The 26,914-nt window shown below is 29.9% G+C and overlaps 1 protein-coding gene across 1 annotated transcript; it reads right to left on the bottom strand.

Annotated features, from left to right (window-relative positions):
• Positions 1–720: 720 nt before the first annotated feature.
• Positions 721–26,088, bottom strand: LOC143079055 (DNA-directed RNA polymerases I, II, and III subunit RPABC3-like). Its single transcript, XM_076254200.1, has 4 exons — positions 25,770–26,088; positions 23,026–23,109; positions 19,788–19,959; positions 721–1,976 (listed from the first exon to the last, which is right to left on the bottom strand). The coding sequence occupies exons 1-4, from the start codon at positions 25,840–25,842 to the stop codon at positions 1,859–1,861; spliced, it is 447 nt and encodes a 148-aa protein (XP_076110315.1). The 5' UTR covers positions 25,843–26,088; the 3' UTR covers positions 721–1,858.
• Between the last annotated feature and the right edge of the window lie 826 nt (positions 26,089–26,914).

Below are 26,914 nucleotides of genomic sequence, written 5' to 3' on the forward strand. Positions count from 1 at the left end.
CCCTTCGACCTCAGCGATAGGGGACTAATTAGCCTTTTAGTCATAAGGTTTCATCTGCTTTAGTGGTACTCCAAGAAGGTTTTGAGCATAGAAAAATAGATTTCTCTTACACTAAAATGTTTACTTTCACATCTGACTTTATTTGTTGGCCAATTAGCAAATTCAAAATTAAAATCACAAAAGTACTGAACTCGGAGGAAAATTCAAAACAGAATGTCTCTTATCAAATGGCAAATAAAAAGCTCAAACTAATCAAAAAATGGATAATAACTCTCATATTCCTGACTTGGTACAGACATTTTCTTATGTAGAAAATGTTGGTTTAACTTGGTTTTATAGCTAGCTAAACCTCTTACTTGTATGACAGTCACATCAAATTCCATTAACAACACTTTATATGTTCACACAAGGAACTTAAGAATAACATATTTTACAGTTAATAGTTTATGGAATTTTCATGAAAAATGATATTCTTACAATATTTCTCATTTGCTTGGATGTAAATAAGAAGACCGTAGTAGTTTACCTATGTTTAAATCTAGTAAATCAATTTGTAATCAACTTTATTGTAGTGGGCTATGCTTGTCAGAATTCAGTGCATATGTCCTTAAACTTTTCTTTTGGCTTCATTGGATACAGACTTTGGTGAGAAGAAAAGTTCCAAGTCTTAATTAGGAACAATATACGATAAGTGATCTCAAAAACAAAACTAACACATGCTAAAAAGATGACTGTTTTTATTTACAATGGATTTACAGAATGTTTGAACTAAAAACTGTAATGAATTCAATATGAGCGTCAATTGGTTTCTCAACATAATGCAGAAGAGCTTCAAACTTCCTACAGCTTTAAATGTAAAAGTTTCATGTTGATAAAAAAAATCAAATATTTCTGTTGTTCTTCTGGACTTGATATGATTAATATACTGTTCAAATGAGCTTGTATTTAAAGTGAAAAGTTGAAGTTATTAATTTTTAATATGTATTTCATACCAAAACCTGAGGTATTTTGTTTTTATTAAGTCATGCAGAATGTATTCTGTAAAATTAGTGTAAACAAAGATTTATAAAAAGAACTTCTCTTTAAAATGTTGGATGGACCATAAAGGTTTTTAACCAATATGTTATTGGTCTCGGAAAAATTTGGAAATGGGCATGAAGGTTCTTACTCCCCCTGTATTTCCTGGTAAGTGATAATATACTGGATACTTTTAATACTTCTGCTTAGGTCTGTATCAATTTATTGGCTGCAAACGATGAGCTTTATTTGGCCCTCCTAGATATTGGCATCATGTCTTCATTATACAATATGTCCCAATTATTTAAGGAAATTAAATTATGTAAAGGAATGTATTTATTACTGAACCTAATTAAAATGTGACTTTAAGGCATGATAGCAACTGACTTATTTTTAAATATGATGACATTCTACCTTATCTGATATTATTTTGGAAGACTTGTATATTGATTACTAAAGAATTGAGGACTTTCAAATTTAATAAATCTTTGTTTGATAAATATTGATTAAAAGGTCACCTACTTATTAAGTTTTAATGTCATTTAATGTTAAAAAATGTATATGACACCTAAATTATCTTTAAATAACATCATATATTCACTTAAAAATAAAAAATAAAAATTTTTTTTTTTTTTTTTTATTTATTTATTTTTTATATTCACTTACTAGTAACTGATTTTAAAGGAGAATACTACAGCTGTACCATTATCAATATTTTTTTAAAATTTTAAAATGCATTAAAACAACCTCTTGACTATGAACTGGTATATATGAATGCTAACAATATAAAATGAAAATGTCATTGGAAGAAGAACACATAGTGGTGAAGAGTCCTGAGGTCTTAGAAAGCTAACTTCTTCATCAGGAGGTACACATGTGAATCAGCTTCAAATCCATGGAGATTGTTGGCATCACCTTGTAACCTCATCAGTAGACCTCCATAGGATACATAGGCTGCTCTGAAAGTAAACAATGATAGGCCAATAAAATCATGTCCAGCTATTTTAGAAATAAACAAATATAGGCCAATAAAATCATGTCTAACTATATGTCCTAATATCACAAAAATAAACAATAAAGGCCAATAAAATCATGTCCAATTATAATAAAAACAGTACCCATTTTTCTGCACCAGATGCGAGTTTTGACAATCAATGTCTCACCAGTGATGCTTGAGGCCAAAATATTTAAAAATCCAAATTTTTTTAAAAAGATGAAGAGCTATAAACCAAAAATGACAAAAAGGTATAGCCAAAGCTGGGTAAGGAATCAGAGCTTTGCATAAAGGAGATACATTCCTTAATTTATAATAATTTCAACAAATATGTAATAGCAAATTTTAATAACACATAATCTGTGTTTTCATGCCAGTACCAACGTACTGGCTACTGGGATGGTATTTATATTTACAGAAATAAACAAATATAGCCCAACAAAATCATGTCCAATTATATCATACAAAATACAGACATACCAGAAAATCATAAGTGTGTTTGATGCCAATTTCATCAATGTTCACCTATATCATTTAAATCTTGTTTTTATCTACCAAATTTACCAAAACTTACCATTACTAGTTAAATATAATATTTGTGCATCCCTTCTTCCTGATGATAAACAGATTAAATCTATTTTGCCTTAACAACCATGCATATTCAATACCTGTACATTTCTATAAGGACTAATTTACATTTGACCTTGCCAGAAGTGTGACTATTAGCCTGTCACAATCCCCTTTTTCTAAAGTACAAAACCAAAACTGTCATTGTGTACATGAGTGATTATGGTGTAATATGACTATGAATATAGTATAGAAAGAAGAGATAGACTGCTATTAATCATCCTCCATTGTTTATAAGTGCCAAGCGTAGGTTATATGTATGCTTTGATGTATGTATGTTATAATGATTGACAATCTATCTTGCCATGACCTAGTTAAAAAATGTCTTATTCTGCCACATTTATCTTGAAATTTGAATTAAAAAAAGGAATCCAAATAAATCTTTTAGATTGAAATTCCAGGGAAAAGAACTATTTATTTTTAAAAACTTTAAAGCCAATTTGAACTTGAAAAATGTGGTCAATATTTGATTAATATAAATTCATAAGCTGCTGAATAAAATGATATGAGGTGAGCGATGAATGTATGAATGATACCAAAGATGTGTTGTAACAAAAGAAAAATGTCAAGGTCAATTACACATCCATCAAAATTCATCCATACATCCATTTGATTGGTTGATAATTATGAAATAATGAAAATTCATGAGCAAAAATTGACCAATGAAATGCTAAATAGCTGAATTCCAAGAACAAAATGGCCGAAAATAGGCCTGTCTTAGAGGAAGTGTAGAAAGTGGTTGTCCTCTTGTTGCCAAGACAACCAGCTAACCACACTGCCACAAAAACAAACCAATCAAATCATTTAAAGCAGAAATTTGATTTTGATCGAAGAGATCGTATGGATTAACTGGATAATGTTTGATGGATGGTGATGACAACAAATGTAAATTTAAAAGAACATGGCAAATCCAAGGCAATGTAAAATCAACCCCGGTTCAGACTAAATTTTATTCTAAATGTACAGTATCAAAATGCATTGATTGTTAAAGCAATATTTACCAAGGCAATATTCAATCAACCCAGGTTTATACTCAATTTTGTTCTAAATGTACAGTATCAAAATGCATTGATTGTTAAGGTTAGAAGTCTTAAATATAAATCGAATTAGGTTTCATTTAGGAAACATTATGTTTCTGCAATAATAGATAATACAAAAATAAAATTCCTAAGTAACTCAATCATCAAAACTTTGAAAAGAAACTAAATCAAATATTTGATTATGTATTAAGAAGTGATGCCAATATGTATGTCATGTATATGTGCTGATATCAAGGATACATGTGTGTAGTTTCAATATAATAATATGCTAAAAATTAGAGATATTTAAGGCTCCCAAACATGCTACTGTAAACAGTTACCACTTCTGTGTTTTAACCATTGCTTGAACCTTTATATAAATCTATGATCTAACTTTATCTACAGTGGAGGATCCAAGGGGGGGGGGGGGGTTCCAGGGGTTGGAACCCCCCCCCACCCCTTTACTCTGGGTTGGGACCCCCCCCCTTTTTTAAATGGCTGGATCCGCCACTGATCTATATGTTCTATATGATCCAAAATTATAATTCAACTTTGCAATTAATGTAAACATATATGGAGCATAATTATATATGTGAAAACAGAAATCAGTCACCTCCACCTTTACATAAAAATTCCCAAACTGTCAAAGTAAAATTTATCTCGATATTTCATGTTAATCATTTGTATGAAAATTCAAACAAATTATTTAGCAAACTGCTGTCAAAGTTTTACATAGAGTGATTCAATATTGACTTACCCGACTATATAAAAGATAATACGAGGTTAAATCTTGGGTCATCTACTGAATACGATCTTGTATAACTTATACTTACACAGCACTATTTCATGCTTTAACAAGTCCTTTCACAAAATTTATACAACAGTAATAAAACTGAAATTTTTAAATCATCATGACAACTCTTAAAATTTCACTTCGTATGAAGAACAAGGTAACCTATCTAAACTGGACACAGTATAAAATGGAAAGCTTTGTGAACTATCAGAGAATATGTAAAGAAATATTTAACTTGTATATATGGAACACTTGAATAAATTGAAAAAAAAAATCAGCTGAAGTTTGACCATTTCACTGAAATACTTACTGATGTCATTGTTAATGGTTTTAAAATAAAGTCACCTTACATGTGTCAAGCAAGTTTCCATAACTTTTAAATCCATCTTACAAAATTTCAACCCCACATATAATCTTATTTTTCAACGAAGTTCAAGTAAGAAAATATACTTAACTCGGATGATCTACGAGTGACGATCAGTTGATTACCTGTCATATGATTACGTAGTTAACTGTACTTTATAAATAGATGTAATCCCTTTCAATGTTTTAAATATAAATATTGCTCAATACGAAATTTTCCATACAAAGTCAATTGACTAACTTTAACCATATACATATACAAAGATAAAATTATCCTGATACCAAAATGTGAAAGGTTGAAAACTTGATTCAAATTTCAAGGTGTGTCAACGACTAAATTATTAATGTATTATATGTTTATAAGCTGCCATTTATTTTATGATAAATAATGTTTCTTACACTAATAATATACATGTCCTTTTAATGCATAAGATATCTTCAATTTTGGTCTGAAATAACTTTAGGCTGAGGAAAGCATTTTACTCATAAACTTGAAATATTTGCTTCCTGAAAGTTTTTCCTGTTTCAAAATAGTTTCAAACGACTGATAGTTAATATCTTTTTTTATTCAAGTACTACACATATGTGTATAAAGAATTCTAGTGAGTTTTTATAGTAAGAATATGATATGCAATCCATAAAGCTGTCACATGAAAATTTAATTGTAAGCTGAAACCCTTATGTATACGTACTATGTATCATGAACACTTACTTAGCTCATCTTGAAAAAATTGTCAATATTTTTAAAGCACTAGTAAAGTTGAAAAATAAAAGCTTTTCAGATGTTTTTCTACTTTATATGATATATTTTATTACAATTTACATTTTTAATCATTGATAACTGTATCCTAACTAGCTAGGTTCTATTCATATCAATCAATTGTAAAAAAAAAAAAAAAAAATCGCTCTCATTTCGAGAAATAAAAATTGCTCACATGAACTATGTAAATGAAATAACTTCAACCTTAAATTTTCTTAAATTCTAATTTTCACCAACAACAATGAGCTCTTCATACTATTAATGAAGAGCGTTAAAACAAGTTTTAAGATGAAGAAAGATGATGGGTTTTTTTAATACTTATGATTTGACCTTACTAAAGACTTATTTGATGTTAGGTTTCAATTATCAATCAAATCACCATGTATTTGGGAATTTAAGGTTATGACAATAAATATTCAGAAAGATTAAAACAAGCATTGTTTCCTTATTTTGTTACAAATTTATTTGGAAGCATTTAATAATTAAAAAAAAAATATTTCAAAATAAATGATGGTGAACAAAAATTACAAAACAACTAGAAACATGACCACTTCAATTAATCAGTAGTCCTTTTCATACACGTAAAAAACATTACAATTTGGCATGGAGTCAACATGGAAGTAAAAAGAACTCCCGTTTTTAGTTTGAGGAAAGATTACCTTGAATGTCAATACTGGTAATATTCAAAGGCAAAGGCAAATCTAGTTTACTACAGCAAAATAAAATACTATAATGGATTTGTCTAGTAAAAGCCAATAGATTTGATCCTTGTTAGACGGTAAAAGGAAACAATAACATATGATTTTTTTGCTAAAAACATATTTTGACACTAAACTAAATTTGTCTGCTAAAGATAATGTTTGTACTCTGCATTTCATTTCTGTAACAATGGAGACATATATATATGAATTATTAAATCTATTAAAAAATCAAAAGGCAAATCCATTTTCTTTAAAGTATATTTCTAATTATCCTCTTTAGTTATGATATAGCATCAATTTGAAAGTATGAATTTTGAGTAAAAAAAATGAATTTGCCTTTTCAATACACACACATGCATATGAGGTAAACAAAGTTAACATATATTAACATGCACACAAACAAGGTTCTACATATATAACATATTTTATAACATTGTTAATCTCTAACTACAAAATTTTGTTAATGTTAGAATCAATAGTTAGTTTTCTTCATGCTTCAACATCCTAGTCAGAGCTTGGTTCAAAGGTCACAGTTCAAGAAGGTTTGGAGGTGAAGGTCAAGTTCCAACCAATAAGAAGACAAGGAGGTGAAAAGCCCTGGCCAATCACATACCAGATTATGCATTTACAAAGATAAAACGAATGTATAATGCACATCTGGCAGTAACTGTGAAAAGGCAAAATGTTTCCATAGAAACTGTTTACTCTGGCCTAAAATTAAACATTTGCAATAATTTGATAAAAATATGTGCATTTTTTTTGCTTTTCTGTGCAGATGTGTACTGAATTTGTGAAAATATCCCACCTCCATTTTTAAAAAACTTTTTGCAGAAAGCTCATAGATAAAATTACCAGTTGTATTTTTTCAGTAAATATTTAGAAATTTTGCATGAAAATTGCATTTTGTGCCACAGGTTTACAAAGCCTCAACAATTCAACCTCCAGAGTGAAGTTATAATTTATCTAAGTATTAGTCGTTGGGCTAATGTTAGTATTCAAATTCCACACTTGTTTTTCTAAAAAAATTAATAGTGCTTAATGACATACATAGGTGAATTTTGTGAATAAATGTGCAAATCTAATTCTATTCAAAGCTGTGCATAAACTGCAAAATCAAAATAGATAACAATGTATTAACTGATTGTGATATAAACTATTGTAAATCTTATAAACAATATGCAATTGATCTTAATCAGGATTTTTTCATAAAATTTAATTATACAATTTTACAGAGTTATAGAATCCATAACTCAGAAAAAACACAAAAATATAATCTGAAGTTAATGTTTGTATTTCTTGTAATTTATAATTTCATTATGAACTGAAAAGGGCTAAAATTAATAATAAAACAGATATATTAAAGAAAAGAAATATAAGGGTAAACAGAAATCATTTAGTTCTCAATAACTATTACAAATGTATTAAAATATAAATTCATCCTTGAAAAAAATAAATCAAAAAGTTTTTCTATTATCCAATTTACGATTTTAGAACCAAATGACTTCTTCGTTTCTAGAGTTCTAGCACATATATTATATACATATATGTTACATACATTTTAGTTAACATTCTCAACATGCTAAAAGCGAATATAAATAACAGTAACAGATGATGCATACATTAATAAAGTTAACTGATATTATTCAAATATAGACTAAACTATAAAAATTATAAAAACAATATTCATCAGCAGTGTAGTTTCACTTATACTAAAATAGCTTTCTAAAGGACTATAAGACAATTTTGTTAAAGACTTGGCTGAATAATGATTACTTTATTAAGCCCAATAAAAAAAAAATCTTTTTTTTTTCTAAATTCTGTTGACCGCTGTATAACTAAATGCATGTGAATAAAATAGAGAGTGGATAGCTGCTGATGAATACAATAATTAAATATGTCAATTCAATAACAAAAGACAAACATTAGCAAGACATCAATGCAGAGTACAATCTAACCTTGTAGCAAATTTTAGAATTTTAAAAAGTGAAGAAATCTTTAAGAGAAATTTAACATTAAACTAACATTTAATTAATACGTTTATCATAATTAAAAGACTGATAAAAAGTATTTCCATTTTTTTCCCCATACAAATTCTTTAGAATATTCATTTAACCTATCTGGCCTACCTGCATAAATTATGAACCATTTGGAAAAAACTAATCTATCATAAAAACTATCTGCTTAAAACATTTCTTTTTATGTTACAAGAAATCTGTGATGTCCACGTTGTCTTTAAATGAAGATGTTATTCACGACGGAAAACAATACCAGATGACAAGTTTCTACCTCCTTCCTTTATCACAAACAAACAGATAAAAAGGAAATTACTCGTCAAATACTTCGTGTTCGATTAGCAGCGGAAAATCTGCTTCCTTTTAAACTGGGAAGGTTTTTTAATAAGCAATTATTACTGCGTTACTAATTAAAAAATTCTTCCAAATTTCATTGAAACTATTTATTTTTTTATTTCAAATTAAAGGCTAAAATTTAAGTTTATATATTTATTTCTAGAAAATGATCACTATTGTCCACTAAGATATAGAATTTTTGAAAAGTTAGATTTAAAAAAAAAAAAAAATTTAAATTAAAAAGAACCAAGTTCAAACATACCTGTTTAGATTTACGAGGTGTTCTGATATTTAACTTCTACTATAGGGAAGTGAAGAACTAAAGAACTTAATCAGCCAGAAAGTCAAACATAAAACCTCGTTTGTCAATCTTCCAACAACGGATTTTTAAAAAATCTGCAGTTTTTAAAGGCAAGATCTGACAAGCAATTACATATCTACTATTTTTACAGAGAATTTTTTCTCACACATTCTCCAAGTATATTTTATAATTTAATATGACTAAATAAAATGATAATAAAACAAAACTGAAATATTTTTCATTTAAATAAAACTTCCATATCTGGATAAAGTAATTCGTAGCCGTCTGTTTAAATATAAATATTGAAATATCCATGAAATAAATCAAAGGTTCTAAATCTCCATTAGCGAGTCCTTTAATCTTAAATAGTACCAATTTTATCATTCTATAACTTCAAATATTTAGGGGAGATATGAGAATTAACATGTTATCTCACGTAAACATTATAATTATAATAGCAAGACTTTTTTTTATAAAATTGATTTTCTGAGGCAAGTTTAACCTTGCAAATTTTCTAGTTTCCGTACAAAAACAGGAAGATTTTTTTATCAAGTAATCTCTGTCATACCTTTGAGTTACAGAACACAAATTCATCTTTCAATTATTTTCAATAAAGAATAACTGCAGGTATTTGAAATTGTGTTGTTGTATAATGAATATAAATCTGACCCAAATTATAGACAAATGACATCAGCTACTATTTATTCTTATTCTAATATAATATATATACGTTGCGTTTTGTATATTTTGTGATCATTTGTAAGACATGCATTCAACTGAAAATTATACAAAATCTATATCATTTATAGCTTACATGGTATATATTGAATTATTCTGTATGAAAATCTGTCAAGTTTTAATATATCTGTCCCCCATGAAGCACACTAAACAGTTAAAACATTAGATAATGATCAGTCTATTCTAACAGTCACGAAACATATTTCAAAAGGTTTAAAACATCTGTTGTCCCCCCTTTTGTTTGTGAATTTTGTTAATACATGCCATTATTAAGACTTTTAAACTTCTTTTTTCTTCAAGTTTTTCATAACTGACCAACTTCGTCAGTGGTTTTCTTTTGTTATATCTGTTAATATTTTTGTCATTTAGGTAATTTTGTATTAATGATAGTCTCTATTAAACAAATTTATTGACAACCTGAGAAAATAAGACTTGGTGATGATTTGGAGATTGATAAACTGGACCCACAAGATTTCAGTTTTATGTGATGCTAGGTTGCTGTCTCATTGACATATAAGACTTGTTCATTTCTTAATATTCTTTTTAATTCCCTAAACCTCAAGTTCTCCACTTTTTCCTTGTGTGAGAGTACACTTGTATCATTGATTTTGAATTGCCTTGTTAGTCTTTAGTCCAGTTGCCTTTTAATGCAAATATATTTGGAAATCTTTTACTTATTATCTTGATGATGGGAGTTTTTAATGACCATGACTGGCTAAACAGCCCTGGCACGGTTGGCAATCTAACCATAGTTTCAAATTAGTGAGAATGAAAGAACTTGCTTTTCCACTGATAGGGCTACTGTCTCCTCATCTACAGTTAACTACAGAACTTGCAAGTCATTTTCATTTTTGGTCTTATGATGGCATTTTGGTCTCCATATCTATAATATTTATTCATTACCAAACTTTTATGGGGTCTACTCTGTACAGTTTTTATCAAACTATTCAAGGATTTGTATAGTACTATACAAATCCTTGATCTATTCAACCTAGATTAATTCCCTTGATTAGAGTTACTAATTCTGAGAAATTTAATTTAATATATTTAGCTAGCTTCACCTTATGCACAATCAGTAAAACAGAGGCCAGAAAATGGACTTCCAACTGCATAAAATGTTCACTACACAGCTGTAAACACGATTGAACATGCAGATTATCGACTCACCAAGTACACCATTTTAAAGATTTAATCAATGAGTTTTATACAGAACCATTTGTGAATGAAATTTACTTTATGATCAATAAATTTTTCCTATGTCTTTGTCAAGTACAATCATGTACAAAATCCCCACATTTAAATCCTCAAAAGTCAATTTATTGAAAGGAAATGTAAAATTTAAACAAGTTTTTAGTTAGATTCAGTAGATTTATTTTCTTTTGTATAGACTATTTCAATATAATAGATATTCTTATTGCAACTTTATGTCTAAATTACATACATTGTGCCAACTTGAAATTTCTAAATTTTTAGCTTTGGGGATAAATTTAACAACAAACATATATGCTGCTCTTATATAATATATATCTTTTATATTTTTTTCATTTATTAGAAAAGAACATCCCCTTAAATCTTGATTACATACTTAATTCCCCATATTTTCTTTTATTAAGTTATACTGTATTCAAAAAGACAAGCAAAGTCCCACTTAGGCAAAGACAAAATTGTTTAAGCAGTCTTTAGATGTAACCAAAAGTGTAAATTGCTAGAAGAATCAGCTCTTATAAGGCCTCCCTTCTGACCAATGAACTTTCTACATATTTAGTTCAAAACATCGATCTGTGGATTTCTGATTTTTTTTAAAAAGGACAAGTTACACTTAAAATTGACTGAGCATTCATTATTCCAACAGGTACACCAGTATCAAACATTTTTGATTCAGGTTTTTTTTTTTTTTGTGTGCCTAAGCCAACATCTAATAAGAGGATTCTTTCGTCACAAAATTTCAAATATTTTCACTTATTTTTTAAAGTACATATTTCATATTCATAGATTAAAATAAAAATTGAACTTACAAGTAAAAACAAGAATTTAAAACCGCCATATAAAAATTGTTGAATTTGCACAATACAATACCCTTCAAAAATCATTTAACCATATTATGGGAATGCATAAGGATTTAAATTACGAATCAGATATCCCTGCCAAAGGTTTTAAAAATCAGTACAAAAGATTTATTATATACCTATTGTTTTAACTGTGGCGGTAAGTAACGACTTGTACAGTCCCAGGAAAAAATAGACATTCCATTCCCTATACTATTGTTAGGCTGTACATTTAAATGGAATATTTCTAACATTTGACCCGATTTTTTATCACAACTAACCTTCTCAAATCTTATGTCTCATTAACTTTACATGTATTATGGGTAATCTAGCTGAAACAACCAAGAAAAATCTTTTCATATATGGTATGCATTTCAATTCTCTTGAGAAATTCATATTTCATTTGGACTTTGAACTCTTCAAAATTCAATGTGCCTGAGAATACAAATTTCATGACTTTCATTTTCTAAGGCATATAATTTTTTCTTCTTCAGCAGATTAAAAAATTCATATAAATGTGAGATATCAGGGGCAGATCCAGCCATTTGAAAAAGGGGGTTTCCCAACCCAAAGTAAAAGGGGGGTTCCAACTATATGCTCCCATTCAAATGCATTGATCGGACAAAAAAAAAGGGGGGTTCCAACCCCCAGAACCCACCCCCACTGGATCTGCCAATGGATATTGAAACTCCAAAATCAGAATTACATTGGGTTAACTGGATTACAACTGTTTAAAAATATTCAATGTGTTATCTCATTTCAGATAGAAACTGACCAAATTAATAACTCCATCAATTTATGCTGACCTAACTAAATAAGGTTTCACAAAAACCATAGCAGTGCCACCTAAGATATATGAGAGCTTCCTTTTATAGGTTGACTTTAATCAAATGAAATTCGGTTACAAGGAGTGGTTAAATATTAACCAAAGGTTAGAGGTTTTACCACCAGTTTAACATTGTCAGCAACCCAAAAGATAAAAGTTAAATGGTCAACCAAGTTTTGATATCTATACATTATCTTTGATCATCTCAATGGGGAAAGCGAGAAAAGCAATCAAGTTGAGATGACCAATGGTAATCTGTTTATTACTATTTTACCTATGACCATGTTGTTAATTTCACTCCACTGTGCTGAGAATGGAAATTATCAGTCAGTTAGATCAAAGGAAAATTACGTAAAATTATGGTTAATAACCGATATCTTGTGGCCTAATGCTTGACCCTAAGTTTTATCGTTAGATAAAAGGGTGTCCTGACTGGTTTTATCAAAAGTTAACTGGGGTAAAAATTCAAATCTATCAATATCAACACAAACGGTAATTACACACCAGCGTCACTCACTCATTTAAAAAAACCTATTGACCATGTCTTTAAAATAGAGCACACAACAAGAAGTTTTTTTTTTATATTTTATAAGTGACATTGAAATTAAAATTATTGTATAGTAGTTTTGGCTAAAGATAATCTATTTATAACAGAATGTAACTTTGACTCATTTTAAGTAATCTTAAACTTCATTTTTACCAGTAAATGCAGACATGTTTATCATTTTGTAGCTTCCTTGATGTAAGATAATCAGAATACAAGTAAAGGAAGAATCTTCCATTGTTTTACCTTATATCAATTCAGTCACTAGATTTTTTGAAGATTTGATATTTTCTTCCTTTTCTATAATCATGACATGTGAGAAAAGAAACTATTATCTTTTAGTTTTTGTCTCATGTGATGTCTACTTGGACTAAAATAAATGTAGTTATAATAAGAAGAGGAAGAGTTAAATAGAACTTAATTAAATGTTGAAAATACAATTATCTATCTGTTTTATAAGAAATCTGACTTGACCTTGGGCAAGCTGGTTACAATATCCCTATGACCTAAGTGTACTTATTTGTACATGTTAACAGTACGGGAAATACATTATATCTATAAAACAAATGAAAATATGTTGTTGGAATTTTCATTTTAAAAGAAAATGTTTAGATCTTCAAGCAAGCATTCATTTGAACAACAGTAATACCAAGTACAAATTTTGATTAAAAATTTAAAAATACAATGTATCACTCCCCCAATTGAAATTACATCTTGAACAGGGAGTGCACAGGAAAAGTAAGGATTCCGAAAGTGTTTATTATTAACTGTACATGTAAGGTCACGCCCCTTTGTACTATCCTACTTTCACTTTCAAAGTCCCAATTGTATTTTTCAATTTCAAAATACATGTAGATATATCTTTTTAAATGAAGAAAATGAAATTAATACTGAAATCACTGTTGTGCTACAAATGGAGAAGTCAATTTTAAAGAAAAGCTTCTAAAAAAAATAGATCTTTTAATTACATAAGATATTTCAAAAGAATGAATGTTTCAGCAGACATATCAGATCTTTAATGGTGGGTAAGAAATGGAAATACATTTCATTAGAACTCAAGGTTCAGCTCACATAAAAGAACACCATTAAAATTAATTAGGTATAAATATTAAAAGATTATAGAACATCAATAAAGTTTACATCTACCTTTAATTAACATGGCCAGGTATGTTCCAAAGTAATATGATCCAGACCCTACCTTTTTATATATATATGTATTACCTACAATTAGATAGGCATATAGGTAATTTCAGTATCCCATGATCACCTGGGAAGAGTTCATTTGTTTAGCTAGGGTTCAAAGTATGATTATGTTACGGAGAATTCAAACTTTGTCAAACCATTATTATTTTACAATACACTAATGTAAAGACAGATATCTTAATTAAAAATCAAAGGGTTAAGATTAATGTATTATTCTATTTACTATTATTTCCAGCTGGCAGTCTGACAAACCATTTTTTTATTCAAAAGCTATAATAGACACAGAAAAGGTAGATTTGACATTGCAATATGCGTAACGTAACGTATATTGAAAAAGTTCCAGATGACAGGGTCATGTGACTAAAACAAGTTGTAACACGCTGACCTAGACAGAGAGGAATGACTCGACATAATACTTATAGTGTAGACATTTACCTGTAAAAATAACATCACTCCTAATATACAAATATTTACACATAATCAAATTTATCTACATAACTTGAAATGCTTTCCATGGGTTTTCCTATATAACAGGTTTAGAAATATCTCCCTCAAATAAATGTTATTGCTGCATTGCGGGTAAAATTTTATTAAGAAGTTCTTATAATTGAAATGAACAAATTACATAAACTATGTTGACCACTATCTTATTTATTGTACATTTAGTAAATTAACTTTTATGCCATCTTTTCTCAAATTCAGAAAGCTAGAGAACATTTTGGTACTATCAAGTTAGCATATATGCACCTAAACAAATTTGATTTGAAAAAAAAATTATGACTCAAGTAATAAAATAAACATTAAAAAAAAAGTCTTTAAACTATCATAACCTGCACTGATAAATAAAACATCATTTTTTTAAAAGTAGAGGCCACTTACAAATAAATAGAATATGTATTTCAGCCAATGGGAGGTAACTCCAAAACTAAAATCAAACTTCTTGTATTACTACATTGATTATGTTTCAAGGTACAATGAATACAAATCCATGAACAATGTTTGAGTTGGATATAAGCCAAAACATCTACCCTGTTCATAGAAAATATCTTGCATATAAAACTTAAAATTTATTCATGTAGGAGGATATTTTAAAATAGGTATGATGCAAGTATATGTAATAAATAATGTATATAATCACAATAATTATCATGTCATAAGATTTAATTCATGCATTACATACTGGGTATTTTTAATACATCCTGCTTTATGAAAATTATCTTATTTATATCACGGCTAAAGTCCACTTAGTAAACTTTTAAAAATTGAACAGTTATATATTAAATTTTCCAAAATTATGGTTTCTGAATATTATTTCTGACTTCTGAAAGAGCATAGTTGAACTTATCAGAGAGTCTTTTGTATTATAGTATATTTAATAAACGATATATTATATTTAATAATAATTCTATACTTCTTTTCACATTTTCATATAAATTTGAACTAAAAGGAAAGGAGAATGAATTGAAATTTTAACATGAGTCAAGTTACAAGTTTTGTTATAAAACAAAAGCTGTTATTCATATTAAAGACATGGTAAAAAAACTTTACCAGTACAAGTTGGTTCCAATTTCTAAATCACTGGTTCTTGTTTTTTTTTTAAAGAAATTTAGGACTCTGTACTTATCTTATTATTGAAAATATATGCATAAATCTAAGTTAAGGAATTACATTTATCCTCAAGCACAAAAGAACACTATCCATAACAACAGATGTTCTCAAAATTTTTACAAATGGAGATTTTTCTTTAGAGAAAACAGCATTTTTATAAAATTTTATTGTGTTTAGTCATGGCCAGTACCCAATTCTATTCATCTTAGTTTGATGTTCAATTTCAAATTCATCTTTCAATCCATATACATAAAGTTTGCGTCAAAAGTTAATTCAAATCACTATAATCAACCTTCAAAACAAATTTTCATACATGATAGCATACAGTGCTGTGTTTTTCTTTGTGTATGTGTGTGTGTTTATGTGTTCGTGTGTAAGTTTTACCATTACAGAAAACTGGCCAGTGTTCCCTCTGGCCGATATTTAGTGAAAAGAAAATCAACATGTATTGAAATATTTATTATAAAGTTTGTAAAAAAAAATGGACATAGTCCACAGATAATTATAAATCTGCCCAAACATTGTTGACTTTTAGTTGATTGTTAGTCCACAGATAATTATAAATCCTTCTTAAAGAGGAAACACTGTTCAGCTCTGTAATACTGTGTGTTGAATTATCTTGCACAGGAAAAAGGTCAAGTGGTCTCATACTAAATTCTCTTGTAAGTAATTTCTCACATAAAGTAAGACACAAGAGAACTAGTGAGTTATGAGATAGTATTTTTCCTGTACAAGAACTTTAATGCCTCCACCAATCTCTCTCCCGTAATTCACACTGGTGCACGACCTTGAACCTCAATCACCATGACAACCACACTTGAATATGATATGATAAAGTGCTGACTTCACAGAAGCAAACAAGATTACAGTGAGATTATGCAATTGAAAAACCAATATAAATCTGGAGTATCAATATGTGAAAAGAAATATAAGCAAAGTAAATATAATTTTTTTGAACCTATCACCATGACAACATTAAAGTATCATACTGGAATAATTACAATGACAACATTATAACAGTTACCTTGACAACAACTAATATTTACACTTTAGTTACCAAGACAACATCATAGAGTTATACTGGACAACCTTGACAACAAAATGAATGAGAAGATGAGGATGTGATATGACCAAGACACCCAAAACAGACAGACAACCACAGTGAATAGAAATGATGAGTGCACACAATATCAATGGTGAAATCATAGGCATATTAAACTAACTTATAGCAGAAACCAATGGAATCTTGATGTTTACTCATATACAATGATTATTTGATATATCACACATCACAATGAAGAACAGGAACAGATACTGAACACTTATAGGTACCAGGAGTTAATTCTACTGTAGCTGACAACACTGCTATCCTTTCCCTCCATTCCATTTCATCAGCTGTTACGACGATTTTCTTCCCTAGAAAAAGATACCACCAGCTGTGTTCACCTTATTTATCAACGTGAACACCCAATGGTACCTTTCTCTCGACAAGATTCTTTTTCACAGGAAACTGACATCTTGTTGCTATGGTGATTGCTTTACTTGGCTGATACCAGAAGTCTCCATTATTTTGCCATGGCAACCAGCTATTAGGTATTAGAAGAGCTGTCAATAATAAGGGTACATTAACTGTATCCTATCAAGTTACTCCAAGGATAACCTAGAAAACTGATTCTAAGTGCATCAGCACAGATTCAATTCAGATATACAAAAAAAGAAAACAGCAGTTTAAGGCCTTGAAATTAGATCTAAATGATGCATTTAAAATGACAAGCTCAAAGATAAGAAAAAGATAAATTACTATCAGCTAAAATCAGACACCTCATCATAAAGAAATGAAACTTAAGATCTCTTTGTTAGATGCCTTACACAAAAAGAAAGTACAAACCTTATATCAAATCTGCTTACAACCAGTGAATTTAAAATATCATCAGTTTTATAAATAACAGTGTACGGAATTCCCCTGTTGCAAAATATATCTGTTAATAAATCATTTCAAATGTCAAGCACAACTTACTGGCAGGGACTCAAACAAAATAATGATTATAGTTTGTACACTGCAATTGTTGTACTACATTCAAACTATGTTCAAACTTGTACAATCATATCAAAAAGTCAATCAAGCATTTATTTTTAATACGGTCAATAATTACATTGTCCTAATCATTTACATATCCCATTTAAATTAAATTAAATTGTAATAAATTATTTTTACTCTTCTAATATCAGATTTAAATAACTTCTTGATACCTATAAAATTTAAAGAAGAAAAAAATGTGATCAATAAGTTTAACAAGATTAATCAATACCTTTAACAACCCCAACAAGTTCCGACACATTAGTATTGTGTATTTGTACAAGCATCAGTTGTCATTACAATGTTACTACAGCCATTTTCTCCAATAAATCAAAATTTCAAGACTTAAAAACTTATATGCATACTCTTTAGTCTATTATCTACAAAATTTCTTGAAAATTATTGAGGTAAAAATTCAAATAAGTGAAGTTTGAGAAAAAAATGCTTACCCAGATAAGTCTATACAATGACCTTTGGAGGTCACATGATTATGACATCACAAAGTGTATATTACTATCTACAGGTATTTAGAGGTTCAAAACAGGGTATTATTTTTTCATTAGATATTCATATTTTCAATCATGAAAAAGAAAGAAATTGTTTTGCCTTTTAAAATAAATAATTTTTGAAAGATGTAAATAAAAAATTGAAGTCATTATTTTTTTGGTTCAGAAATAAAAATAATGACAAGTTGTTTTATCCTAAATAGTTTGTGTGCACTAATTTCACATCACAGGTCCTCTGGCATACTGTCAAAGGAAAATATACTACTATGCTATCTTTTTATGTGAAGCAGACAAGACTATAATTATATACATCTCCCGACTGACTCAGACAACGCTACATACGACACTTCATCAAGGAGCAACTTTTATCCACAATACTTTGTAAAAAGTTGAAAAAATAAAATAAAACTATATAAATGATAATTTGAATTCATTTCTTACTTCAAAGTGGTTAAATAAATTATCATAAATCTTAATTACATTTTATCAGATGTAAAGGTATTCTAAAACTTACATACGAGTTCAGACATTTTCCTTCAGTCATTTAACAGCTGTGACAGGCTTCGTCATGTTATTTAAATAAATTGATCCCAATATCTATTTCTACTAAGATTTATAAAACTTATCGTCCTTTTGAACAGGAACCGTATATGTAAATAATATGTGTTTAATACCGACTTTATAAAAATGCCGAGATACATATATATTGTGACAGTTTTGGGGATTTTATTACATATGTGTACAAAGGAAAATAAGAGATAATAAACAAACTCGACTTCCTGGAATTTTATAGTGAAAAATTTGAAGAATTTAAAAAAAAAGATTATTTTTATCATATGGAGGAAAAACAAAGAGTTACAGCTGATATGATTGGATGAATTATTGCTACTGGAGTTGTGTAGAAAACTTAAAACTGGTACAATATATTCTGCCATTATTGCACTTATTTGTCCTTTTATTCATTTATGCCTCATGTTCTGATTTATAAAAACAAACTATTTAATGGTCTAGTAATAAAATCATTATTTGAAATGCAATATATTTTAAAAGTCTTGGGGTTAATCTGTTTCTTCTACCATCACTAAAACTGCAATACATTTCAACTCCCCCCCTCCTTTTTAATATTTATGCTATTTTTTTCTAGTTAATTAACAACTACTGAACTTGTTAAGTTTTCTGCCAATCAACTTCTACACTAAAATGTTCATCTATTCTACCACTGAATTACAACACCAATGTACATATACACACATTAAACTTTACTAACAGCAGTTTGCCAAAACTATATCACAATTCAATATGGCCACCATAACTTACAATCTTGTATCCGGTCCTGATTCATCACCCTCTATTCTGTAAACTTTGCCATACATCACATATTCAAAGCTGTCTGCTCTTGATGGTCCTGTATCTGTAGGATTAAACTCTCCATCATCAGGAGCACCATCTTCTCTAAGTGTTGTGGCTAATACCATACGGAATTTGTCACCTTTAAGGAAAATAACAAAACTGTATATTGCATGTTTGCATTAAAATGTAATTTTCATATTAGTTATTGCTTACAAGCCATTTGATCCTATGTTTATATCATTCTCTTCTACCTTTGATCCACCCTTTTTATCCTGGGTTGGTCCCCTCCTTTTGAAAATGACTGGTTCCACACCTATTATTTCAATGCAACATCTAGTTCCAATGACCCCAGCCAATACAAAATCATACATCAACATACAACAGAAATATTAAAAGACTATGATTTTGTATTGTGTAACCTTTTGTTTGACTGTCATTATCATGAAATTGTACCTCCTTTTAGTTTTCCCTACATTAAAACTAACCAGCATAGGCGGATCCAGGGGGGGGGGGCCCTGGGGGGCCCGGGCCCCCCTTTCGTGGGAAAAATTTGGTTGATTATATAGGGAATCACTGAACTTAGTGAAGCATGACTGGAGCGGGCCTCCCCTTAGGTCAGTCAGCGGGCCCCCCCTTAGGAAAAGTCCTGGATCCGCCACTGACCATGTTAAAGTGTTTATATGTGTCCTCAATCCCTATATAGCTAGTTGTACCGTACAAAACAGAGAGAATCGGCCATTAAAGAACAGTACACATCCAATTAACAAAATCACCTGGTTTGCATACAAATAAAAAAACATCCTATTAGGCATATTTTAGGGGTGAAGTTTTAAAAAAAATAATATTGAATTGGCTACACTTAGTGAGTTCAATTAAATATTCTTCTGTGTAAATATCAATGGTAATATTTGAACTATGAAAGGTATTTGAGTAGATTTTATTAGATAAGTGTTATCAATGGTTTGACATGTTTAGACATGATCTTCTGACTTATGTTTATTTATCTCCATGTAGGAGTAACCACAATCCTACGTACTACAACATGGACTTTCCCTCTTTATTTATATCTCTATGATCTGAAGACCTATTAAGTGTGTTAATGGGCTGCATATCAATTGACTATTAAGTTCATGAAAATGTTTAAACAGTGGCAGATCCAGAACATTGTATAAGGGAAGCCACTGACTGACCTAAAGGGGCCGCTCCAGTCATGCTTCAGTTCCCTATATTATCTACCAAATTTGTCTCACAAATCCACGGCGCCTATGTGTTTTAAATATAGGAACCTACAAATTTATCATTCTAGAGAACACACTTAACAAGAATGTGGCCACGCTTCCATAAAACGATGGATGCTTAATTTATAATAATTGGCCCTGATCTTAGAAATGATACGAATGAAGAGAAACCAACAGATTTAACTGATTCAAACTATGCTGACACACATGCTACATCATTCCTCTCTATATGTTAGTTATATCTACTGTCAATGACATGCTATTAAGATACATCAGTCTGGGTTAATTACTGTTATCATTAATAATGGCTACATACACAATAATAAAACTTATTTAGAAACAAACATTCACTTAATTAGTGCACATACCATCCCAGTGGCTATTAAGATGAAGAGCTCTCAACATTTTTTGTTTTATATAAACATTCATTAGTAAATGTTGGAATAATCAGGAAAAGTACTTGATTTCAATTTGCATGACCAGCATAACTGAAATTAATCTTTATCATATATTCTCAAGTCCTTTAGGCTTATTACAAGATCAAAACCAAAATGAGGGACAACAACTAAATGATAATATCCAGTGGCGGATCCAGCCATTTTAAAAAGGGGGGGTTCCCAACCCAGAGTAAAGGGGGGTTCCAACTATATGCTCCCATTCAAATGCATTGATCGGCCAACTGATATCTTTCTAGAACTCTGGTTATTATTATACCTACTGTCAATTGAATTTTTAAGAATAAGGAATTAGAGCAAACCTACTGAATTATATTCACTTCTAAATGATTCTTTAGACTTAGTATCTGCCTGCCATTTCACTTCCTGACTCAACCCATTTTACATATGTTTATATAGAATTATAACCCGCTATTTACCTGTAAGTACCTGTAGATTTGTCAGGTTTTTCATTTGTTTAATTACACTTAGATGGGGGTCGTTATTTAAACTTTTTTAATGTTATGTGTATAGTGAATTCTTTATCAAATCTAATGAATAGTAATTTAATCATTATTTAAACATTTAATTTGAGAAAAATCAAGTTTTTACAGGATTTGATCAATATATGAGTGAATATCCCTAGTGATATATCCTAGCCAGTTATTGACTTGTGTAGACATATGACTGATTGACATAGCAACCATTAAACATTGAATTTTGATTAATTATTAAATGCAAGTTTGATAATTTTGGACAAAACAGTTAGAAAAAATTTTTGGCTGTGGACTGGACACTTAGCATTTTCTTTCCATCATGAATCCTTGTATAAAAAGTACCCCACTAAAACAATTCATACCCACTGACACCCAAAAAGAACTGAAACAAAATCTGCCACATATCATGGAATAATGACATGAATTACTGCAAGTGTTTATATGAAAACAGATTGAGTGAATATTGATGGCAATAGAAACTTCAGAATATATGACAAGATTCATATATTAGTCAATTCATATTGGAGTCAAGTGCACTTCCCATTCCCCCTCCCACTGGCGGATACAGAAATTTTCATAAGTGGGGGCCCACTGACTGCCTAAGAGGGGTCTGCTCCAGTCACGCTTCAGTGATTCCCTATATAAGCAACCATTTTTTCCAAAAAGGGGGGGCCACCCCCCTGTCCCCCTAAATCTGCCTCCTCCCCCTAAACAGTTCAGCACAATTACATGTTGTAATAGGTGTGCAAAAGGTATGAACCAAACTTATATGAATTGACCTAGAACAAATATTGACCAGTACATATGGAATTTTCATAGGAGTATCCCAAAATTGGCAAGTCACTGAGACATTCTTCCAAAAATAATAAGACAAAACAAATCTTACAATCTTGCACTTTTTTTCATAAAATTCAATTTATAATTCTGTTTTACATTGTTTTTTGTTGTGGTTGGGGAGGAGGGAGACATATTAGCCTTAGAAATATATATGTTATTTTTTCTTTTAATTTCTCATGCAAATTTGTACATCACTTACCCAATTCAACAGGATAAATTTGAGTGTTCACATCAAGAATCAAGTCCATCTTGAAAGATTCTGACTCACAAAATAATCTGGATACTGAAATAAAGATAAATCATTATACACATTGTCATCAGGACAAAAGCTTTAAAAATTAAAACAAACTATATTAAAGAAGAACCTGACATCTCTTTCAGAGATAATTTATTTTCATACTTCATAAATTTGAATAGTTGCCAGTGAAATATTTTCTCTTTTCTATAAGTGCTGTGAATTATATAAGACATATAATAACTCCAAAAACACTCTTATCCAAGATAAACAAAAGAAACACCAATAGGATTACTGAAATATGATAACTTGTGTGGAATATATAACAAATGTTATTTGGTTGTTTATATAGGGAATCACTGAATCATGTCAGCGGGTCTCCCCTTTAAAAAAGTTCTGGATCTGCTGCTGAGGGTATATATCTATGAGATGATAAAAGAACAACACATCAAAACAAGTGAAATCTAAAGTTCAAAATTTGACCTTCCACAATGTACAAATCACAACAAATGTTTAAAAACATTTTAAGCTCTAATGCAATTTCCCATGATTCAAGAATCTTCTGATACCAAGTTTTCTAAATGACAGCAAGATATAACAAACAACCATGGCACTGATGAGTAACATGGTGAAACAGAAGCCCATGCAAGGTTTAGCAGAAAATAAAATTGATCAAATCACTTTGCAAAATACCAGGTGTGAACTTGAGGACTTACATAAAATATAAGTTGTATTCATCCATGTTGAAATCAATAATTATGGATTGCTAAATAAAATATCTGGTTTAATGCTTTGTAATGAGACATGATTTTTCTAATCAGTTACAGCAGTTCTTCTAATGAGAGCAGATGATCTAAGGAAGAAAGATCAAATATCAGTGCATGCCAGTAACCTTGTCATGTTTTGATTGTAGATTGTGTACTTCTTGACTTTACTGTTATTATCTTCAGGTAACTATTGATATAGTAATCAAAGAAATTACCTCAATTACCTCAAAGAAAACTCATCATGCATGTCTTTTGATATTTTTTTTCCCCTTTTCACATGTACCTGCTTGGTTAATAAATATAAAGGGGGAAAAAATGGTCTATTTTCCTCAAATTTAATTTATTTTAAGTAGAGCAAATGAAGAACAATTCCCTTTTTACAAGTTGAATTGCACAAAATGATCTTCTAGTAATAATTAACTAAAATATATGCAGTTAATAAAATAGAGACTCAGGCATACATACTTGTCTATAAGATTTCCTTTGTTTTTCAAGTTTTTTTTTTTATTTAACAAAAATAAATTGCTGATGATCTGCACAACTTTGGTATACATGTACATGTATGTACACATACCAAATACCATATCGTTATAGTCTTGTTTATAGAGTAATATTGATAAATGTTGACAAGTACATGTATGTACCCTACAAAAGTCAGAAGGGGCAAATCTTAAAAGTCCCATTAAATTATTAGATAAAAGACAAGAATGATGCCACTCTTCAATAATGCCCTCTTTCAAACAAAAAAAAAACAACCTTATACATGTAAATACAAATGTGTGGTAATGTGGTTTTGCAGAACATTCACTTCACATAAATAATCAAGAGTGAAATAACAATTGTTTAATAAAATAATACAAATAAATTAAGAAGAGTTTGTTGAAGTGTAATAAAATATATAAAAGGGTAATGGTAAATATTAGAGGTGAATGAACTTGTCAACCCACAGGTAACATACAGGTAAGTAATGTGTATTCCCTTTCCTAGGCAACCAGTGCAAGATCCAACATGTGGCTTCTGTCAGAAAAATGTCAGTGATGGCAAAAAAAGATTATGTGCTAAGATTAAAAATCAGAGGACAAGACAAATACTCTAATATGCTACAATTTATATTGTAATTGAAGTTATGCAGTATATATAGTAATGGCAATACAATACTTTTGTCAAGTGATTGATCAAAAGGGGTGGTTACTATCATGTTCCAGCCTGTTAATCAGATCAAATGTAAATCAATAGCAGATAACATTGATCATATTATTTCACTGCAATATCAATCATCATTTATCATGTTTTTTTTATCTTTTTGCATGAAATAATAAGTGCAATTTCATGTATAGAAAGAAATTTTCAAGACACCTAATTAAAACTCATAATTCAAAGCCTTACTTGTATTGGTGTGAGGTCACAAGTCCTGGGTCCACAGTCTACTTCTAAATGATCTCCAAAGCATACATCAGTTTGCATCTTTAGTTGAGGTTTAAGTGATAAAATCATGTCAATTTCTGATATTTACAGATCTTCAGTAACATTAACAGTACCAATCTCTTCTCTTGATTGTGCCAGAATGAAGTACTAACAGTCGGCAGGGGGTTTTGTACTTCTTTTAATGTGACAAGCCAATCACATGAGAATGGTCTGACATGAACAAACATGTTGTCAAAAGACCGGGTACATGCTGGAATTCCAACGTATGAACCAAATTTCTGAAGTTTTTTTCGAAGAAATTAAGAAAAGAAAACATTGCTTATAGCTTCAGCTAAATTATCACCTTGGCTAATTTCCAAATATTGTTGGAATCTAAAGGAAAATGTCACGTTTCACCCGGCAGACGCCATCTTGGAATGTCATTTGCCGGTAAATGAGATTGAACACGTTTGGACAGCATTCAACCTTAGTGACAAGTAAAAAAATATTTGAAAAATAGTATTTTATTTGGCTTACCTCTGTCGAACTTTTTCCCATCAGGATCAATGTCTTTCACATCAAAAATATCTTCAAACAAAACTCCAGCCATTGTTTGACGACAAAATTAGCAGTCAAACTTTATTTCCTTTCTTGTCCAAAGATCGTTTTTCTTCGCAAAACAGGATATTTCCAGTGTTAGAGTAGATGTTCAAGAATACCAAAATACAAATTATAGGGCTTATATTGTTCTTATTTAATCAAAATTAACGTTTAATGTTTGCTAATCATGCTAATTGAAACCGGAAGTGGCAATTGAAATACATTTTTCCTACTTTCATTATTAAAGAGTTCACACTACGTGACACGCCCACTTTTTGATAATTTTGGGGGCGACGTATGGGGGTCTGATGAAATGTGCGCAGAAATAACGATGGTCAAGCGCGAATGATGTTACGTTTTTAATTCTTGTCAAATCTATTAACTGATTAATACACTAAAGTTAGCAAAGCTTACAGCTGGGAAAATAATACATTTTCTCTCAAGATAAAATATGATCATTTAGAACTTTGATTTAATTGGCGGAATTTTATTATTGGCTGCTTAGCATCCAGTGGCAAATATTTCAATATGACAATTTCCAAATTCATATCAAAAGTTTTCTGGAAATGAAGAAGTGATCAGAACTGTGAAAAATATATTGAAACATAGAAATTTCATTTCCTTAGTTATGGCATCATGGCATTTTTGTTAGGAAAATCAGTCCTTTCTAAATTTCATTTCTTAGACAGTCCTTTATTCCATTTCAATTTTTTATAATGAATATTTGAATAGTTAAATAATGACACTCGAGACCTCTAGTAGCAAAACATTCCCATTTAAATTTTTGAACGGAAAATGGGTCCTGTGTTTATTTACCATAAATATTCAAATAAAACAATGCATACATGATTTTTTTTTTCAGAACAAGGAATTTTCCTGTAGTCTTGTAATAAAACTGAGACAATAGGCATTTTAACCTTTGCATATAAGTCGATGGATTGTTGTAGCTTATATTGAACTGGACATAAATTATACTAGTAAATTATTTAACCATATGGGCCTTGTATACTATCCATTAGAGTTCCAAAAACACATTCGACCTGGACCAATCAAGCAGTGATATTTGCACGGCTGACTGGCAG

This window comes from Mytilus galloprovincialis, chromosome 6 (genome assembly GCF_965363235.1).
Source record: "Mytilus galloprovincialis chromosome 6, xbMytGall1.hap1.1, whole genome shotgun sequence".
Lineage (NCBI taxonomy): Eukaryota > Metazoa > Mollusca > Bivalvia > Mytilida > Mytilidae > Mytilus > Mytilus galloprovincialis.